Source organism: Otolemur garnettii, unplaced genomic scaffold, assembly GCF_000181295.1.
Source record: "Otolemur garnettii isolate 467f Iridium unplaced genomic scaffold, OtoGar3 scaffold00004, whole genome shotgun sequence".
NCBI classification, from domain to species: Eukaryota; Metazoa; Chordata; class Mammalia; order Primates; family Galagidae; genus Otolemur; species Otolemur garnettii.
Window position 1 is genome coordinate 28,737,218 of NW_003852399.1, and position 6,915 is coordinate 28,744,132.

The window sequence follows — 6,915 nt, forward strand, 5'->3', positions numbered from 1 at the left end:
CAGAATCTTGTTCCTGTATGTTTTTTTTTTTTTTGAGACAGGAGCCTCAAGCTATCCCCCTAGGTAGAGTACTGTGGCTTCACAGCTCACAGCAACCTCCAACTCCTGGGCTCAAGTGACTCTCCTGCCTTAGCCTCCCAAGTAGCTGGGACCACAGGAGCCCGCCACAATGCCTGGCTATTTTCTGGTTGCAGCCGTCATTGTTGTTTGGCGGGCTGGGTTGGATTTGAACCCGCCACCTTGGGTGTATGTGGCTGGCGCCTTAGCCACTTGAGCCACAGGCGCCAAGCCTGTTCCTGTATGTTTTTAAAAATCCTTTATTTTAGTAGCCAATCATATTTTTCTTTTTTTTTTTTTTTTGAGATAGAATCTTAATTTGTCGCCCTTGGTAGAGTGCTGTGGTGTCACAGCTCACAGCAATCTCAAAGTCTTGGGCTCAAGTGATTCTCCTGTCTCAGCCCTCCCAAGTAGCTGGGACTATAGGCACCTACCACAATGCCTGGCTATTTTTAGAGCTGGGGTCTCGCTGCTGCTCAGACTGGTCTCAAACCTGAGAGCTCAGGCAATCCACTGACCTCGGCCTTCCAGACTGCTAGGATTATAGGCGTGAGCCATTGTGCCTGGCCTAGTATTTTTCATATACAATGTATCCTACTATAGTTAAAAAATAGAGCTAGTTGGCTAGGGTGCCTGTAGCTCAGTGGCTAGGGCGCCAGCCACATACACCAGGGATGGAGGATTCAAACCTGGCCTGGGCCTGCCAAACAACAACTACAACAACAACAAAAAAAAACTGGGCGTTGTGGCATATGCCTATAGTCCCAGCTACTCAGGAGGCTGAGGCAGGGCTCTTAAGCCTAAGAGTTTGAGGTTGCTGTGAACTGTGATGCCACAGCACTCTGCGGAGGACGACATAGTGAGACTCTGTCTCAAAAAAAAAAAAAAAAAAAGAGATAGTCTAAGCAGGAAAGCCTGAAGCTTTGTTTGGTCAATTTTCCTCTGCCTAATTTTCCTCCACCCATGGCATAGCCCAAGATACCTTCTTGTTATTTTCCTGCAATTGCTCTTATTTTTTATACAACCATGCATAAAGCACAGACTTCTTTTCCCCCTGAAATAGTGCTTTCACATTCTGGTAACAGATTGGATTTTGATGATACTTTATAATACTTGGCCCTCCTTATCTGTAGGTTCAGCACACATAGACTCACCCAATCTCAAATGGAAAATATTTGGAGAAAAAAAAAGGATGGTTGCATCTGTTACTGAACATGTAGACTTTTTTCCACATCATTAATCCCTAAAAATACAGTATACTATCTACTGAGCATTTACATTGTATTAAATATTATAAGTAATCTAAAGATGATTTAAAGTATATGAGAAAATATGTGTAGATTATATGGAGATACTATCCCATTTTATTAACAAGGGATGTGAAAAAGTCTGTGAATTTTTTTTTTTTTTTTTTAGACAGAGCCTCAAGCTATCCCCTTGGGTAGAGTGCCATGGCATCACAGCTCACAGCAACCTCCAACTCCTGGGCTCAAGCGAGTCTCCTGCCTCCGCCTCCCAAGTAGCTGGGACCACAGGCCCCATCCACAACGCCTGGCCATTTTTTGGTTGCAGCCATCATTGTTATTTGGTGGGCCCAAGCTGGATTCGAACCCACCACCTTAGGTGTATGTGGCTGGCGCCCTAGCCACCTGAGCCACAGTCGCCGAGCCAAGTCTGTGAATTTTTGTATCCACAGAGGTCCAGGAATCAATCCTTGGGGATACTGAGGGAATAACTGCAATTTACACAGAGTTTTTAGGTTCATCCATTACCTCATTAAAATCTCACAATCACCTATGGAAGTAGATATAAAAGGTTATTTGCTCCATTTTGCAGCTTCCAGATTAAGTGACAATGAATGCCCAAGCCATATGAGGCACTATATTCTGGAGTCAGGACTTAAAACTCATGTCTGTCTTCTAAGGTAGTACTCAAAATCTCCCTAATCTTTAGCCAGCAAATCAAGGCATTTCCAAATATGGCCGCCCTCTCTGACCTACATTTCTAAACTCATCTCCCTTAATCTGTAAGACCTGAACTTTAACTACTGTGTTACCAGCTTACCTTCATGACTGCTATATCACCAAGTCTGTACCATGTAGTAGTTAAGAGCATGAATTCTGGAGCCAGACTAGCAAGGTTTGAATACCACTGTCTTCCATTTAGCTAGCTATGTGGCCTAGAGAAAGTTAGCCAATTTTTCTTTGTCAGTTTCTTCATCTGGAAAGTGTGTGGGGGGGAAAAAAACCCTATTACTTCACAGAATGGTTCTAAGTATTAACTGAGTTAATAAGATGCAAAAGATTAGACCGGTGCTTGACATATAGTCAGTCTAGTGTTGACTTTTATTACATTATTACTATCAAACACCTATGTATAAAATATTGCCCTAGGTACTGAGTGTATAAAGGAATAAACGATAGTTTCTGTTTATACAGGGTTTCAATTCTATTCAAAAGAAATAAAACATATTCTTTAAAAAAAAAGGGGCGGGGCTGTGCCTGGGGCTCAAAGGAGTAGGGCACCGGCCCCATATACCAGAGGTGGCGGGTTCAAACCTGGCCCTAGTCAAAAAAAAAGAAAAAGGTGGAAAGCCCCATAGGGTAACATATGAATCCTAAGTAAATTAGAAAAGGATGTGATATAAAAGTTCAGAGAAAGGAATAAATTCTGATATCTGAGGATATGGAAACCTCCCCCTAAGATACTTCTTTAAAAAAATGAAGACAGTATGAGCTTTCTGAACATAAAGATCAGATTCTCTCCTTCCCCCCAAGGACTTCCTTTAACACTCCTATGCTTCTGTTGGAAACTGGGCTAAGAGAGTTGTTCACTACCAGCACAAACATGTGCATACTTCACAAATTCAAAGTCATTCTGTACATTCTATTTACTCTATTACACTAAAACTAGGAAAAGAAACATCCATTTAAAACAAAAATTTAAAAACTAGAAATACTACAGAGCAACTATAGGAAAATTTCATGTTTAAATATCACCTCAATCACTATAAAATTGTTTTAATTCTGTAATATTCAATAATCAAGCTTCAAGTAGTACATTTGGTGTTAAATTATATTACTATGACCTTTAAAAGTGAGAAATTAGGATTAAAATTAAAACATAAAGCATGAATTCAGGGTGCTAGAAAGAAATTCTGAAAAAGAAAAATAAAAAACGGATAATTTTTAAAAGGACATACTTAACCCAGACCATTCATCATCGATATAGGGTTGATTACGGCTAACATCCCACTGATAATCAGAAGTGGTAGACTGAGAAACGGGCTCAGCAGTAGACCCTTAAATGAAAAACGAATGCAATAAAATTAAAAAATGGAATTTCCTAACGATGTTGTATAATAATAGTTTTATATTTTGTACACGGAGACTTTATTATTTTTTTATTTCTCCTACAAGGAAAAATCCAGACATTAGAAGAAGATTTGAGTTAAAAGGAAAAGTAGAGTTGAGGGTAATTTTAGATTAAGCATGATAATCACTTGATGTAATTCACTGATCAGAAATGTATTTTTCCTCTAGTACCAATCCATTAGATTTTGCCATTTGTACACTTCAAGCTAGTTATCTACAAATTTCAGGAAGTCAAAAAATTGTTCTTTTCTTCTTAATGGCCAAAAATATAACACAAAAGGTATCTCTGCCATTGATCATTTTAGTCCCGGATGTTTCAGGGTATGCCTAAATCCTCAGAACACTGAAAAAGAGAATTAGAAAAGGTCTGAATTAGCTAGAACCTTCTGGCTAAGGAAAATTAAAGGTAGTTATGTAGAGAGATGAGGAAGAGAGAAGCCAAAGGAAAAAAAGAGTTGTTGAAGGTTTAGAGACTAAGTTCAGGTGTATTTAAAGAAAACAGAATATTATCTTCTAAGTTTTATCTGTTTTGGGTTTTTTTGGGGGGGGGGAGCATGTAGGTTAAGAGTAGGTTCACACAGTCCTGAGGAATCTGATGAATATCGTGGAGGTCTACTTCCAGAACTTAATATAAAATTTTGCATATAGCCTTGGAGGCGTAGAAGTTCATAGATGCCACGTCAAGAAGCCTTACTTTATAAACATAAATTCATTTTAGAATGTAAGTGTAAAACAGTGGTTCTCCATCCAGTGTATATATATATATATACACACACACACACACTATACATATAGTGTGAGACAACTTCTAAAACAGACTTTACATGTGTATCAGAATCATTAGATGACTCTAATATTCGCTTTGGATTCAGAGCCACTGAATCCAAAGTGGTTAAGATACTACTATAAAACTTAAACACAATCACTTCCTCTCATCAGAGATGTTACCAATTTATAAACTTCTACATATGATAACTGCCTGATGTATATACAAAATATTCATATATTTTTAATGTAGATTTTAACAAATAACAGTAACCCTATAAAATTAGTACATTAGTTGCCGTGAAGCACTACCATGAATAGTGGTGCCATTCCTTTAGTGGCAAATGCTGCTTTCTCTGAATATATGAGGAGAATAGCATCTGTGTTTTACAAAGTTACCAAAAGAGGGAGGCAATGAACTTGTACCTCTGGAAATGTGGTCTATGAGATTAGAGTTTGCCAACTACAACCTGTAGATCCAAATCCAGCCATCCAGTTTGTGCATAACCCATGAGCCAATCATAATTGTTACTTTAAATTTTTTTTCTTTAATTTAATAGATTTAAAGGACCATTTTCAAATGGTCAAAAAAAAAATCAAAGGAATAATATTGTGGTACAAGATACAGCCATTTGCTTATATATTCTGTGGCTGCTTTCTTGTTACAATGGTATAGTTAAGCAGCTGTAAACAGAGACAGTATGGTCCACACAGACTAAAATATTTACTATCTGACCGTTTATAAAGTACGTTTGCTGAGCCCATGAATTCCAAGTGAACCAAGCACCGTACACTAAACAATGTCTCCCACATGTATGTACTATTTGTTAAATATATATAGCTTCTAGATTTTTTTTTCTTTTGAGACAGAGTCTCAAGCTGTTGCCCTGAGTAGAGTGCCGTGTTGTCACAGCTCACAGCAACCTCAAACTCTTAGGCTTAAGCGATTCTCTTGCATTAGCCTCCCAAGTAGCTGGGACTACAGGCGCCCACCACAATACCTAGCTATTTTTGGTTGCACTTGTCATTGTTGTCTGGCAGGCCCGGGCTGGATTCAAACCTGCCAGCTCTGGTGTATGTCGCTGGCGCCCTAGCTGCTGAGCCACAGGTGCTAAGCCAGCTTCTAGATGATTAAGAAGAGGCATATGAATTTCAGTAATGCTGAACTGAAAGAAATTTATCAGCAACTGTGTATTTTCTAAATGAACAGATACTCAAAGAGTTTTTAAGTGGAGGTCCACAAAATCTGATAGGCTTAGCTACAAACTCATGATGAGGTAGGGTGGATAGAAATAAAATGCCAAATTGCAACTAGAAGTATGGCAGGAGTCTAAATAACAGTAATAGAACACTATGACCCATGAAGGAAAGACCTTCCATGTGTATTTATCCGTGTGTCAAAGCACTGTCAGGGATCTCAGGCCACAGATTTTTCTCTGAAAGGAACAAAGCCACTTGCACATAAGGATTTAGGTCTTCTTTTCTTCCCCCTTTTTAAAGGCCTCTACCACTTTATACATCTATTACTTACGTTGCTAACAATATTTGTTGCTGATTAGTTTTTCAAATAACAAGCACTAAAATTAACAAACAAAATTTTTTTGTTAACTAAATGAAAGACTGTTTTCACATACCAGAAACAGCAGAGTTAAGTGTGAGAGATGCAAAAGAAGCAGAATTCTGTTCAGAGGTATTCATTCCCCTATCCACACTAGACCAAGCAGCTGTTAAAATAAAGAACGTCACTTGGAACCTTCAATTTGCAACGAGACTTGAAAGATTACTGTATAGATTTAAAACTATGATAACATATTTAAAGATAACCTTAGAAATTAGAACAGCAACTATTTATTGAATATCTATTATGTGGCTGGTCCTCTTACACCAACCACTTCCAAATCCTATGGCAACCCTGCGAGGCAGAGACAAGTAGGTAAGTGACTTGCTGACAGCTAGAGAACAAGTGAGCCAGGACTAGAACTTAAGTCAGTTTCCAAAGTCTAAGCTCTTTCCACTATACCAGGCTACCTTATTATCTCTTGTAATTAAGTAAGTTCTTTGGGCTAGGCCCTGAACTTTGTACTTCACATTCATTATAACCAATCCTCACAGATATTTAAATAGAAGGTCATATCAGTTAAATAACTAGCCTAAATGTCCATGAAAGGATTCATACCTAATAGATCTCTCTGAACTAGACCCTGCTCATTCCTCTATAACCATGCCATGTTCTCAAAACTTTCAAATCATTTCTCTGTTAAATGTAAATATTTTAAAGAAACCTCCATGAGACCAGTCATACCTGTCTCTTCTCCATGACCCATTGCAAACCCAGTTCAAACATCCAATTCATCTAGACAAGAACTCTATAACCTTTTGCTTAATTTAATCTGTAGCAAAATCAAGCAAGTATCATTTAATCTATACCCTAATTATGAAGTACTACATAGCTTTTATAAGTAAACTGCAAATATCTAAAAAGGTCACAGTTCCTAACATCATTCCATAAAAGTCGACTGTTTCTTTTATAGCACAAAAATCCATGCTTTATTCTCTGCTAAAAATGAGAACGGAAATTTAGAGAATGTTTCTTTCAAACAAATTTTGATACTTCTGCCCAACTTTTGGACATGGCAGGAGGAGGACTGGAGAGCAAGCTTAAAAACCGTATTAGTAAATGATCTACAGTTTGATTTTTAAGTGTGTTAGCTTTTTTTTT

General features: G+C 38.0%; 1 protein-coding gene across 4 annotated transcripts in view; it reads right to left on the minus strand.

Annotated features, from left to right (window-relative positions):
* Window positions 1–6,915, minus strand: part of MTDH (metadherin) — an 82,189-nt gene that overhangs the window by 29,324 nt on the left and 45,950 nt on the right. Inside the window, exons 7-8 of one of the 4 annotated variants that reach the window (XM_012810340.1) lie at window positions 5,831–5,920; window positions 3,260–3,358 (exon numbers count right to left, since the gene is read on the minus strand). The exons of 1 other annotated variant lie outside the window; for it this stretch is intronic. In XM_012810340.1, coding sequence (XP_012665794.1) covers window positions 3,260–3,358; window positions 5,831–5,920 — 189 coding nt within the window. The remainder of the gene's footprint in view (window positions 1–3,259; window positions 3,359–5,830; window positions 5,921–6,915) is intronic. 2 more of the 4 variants (XM_003782461.2, XM_023517523.1) reach the window with 2 other exon arrangements.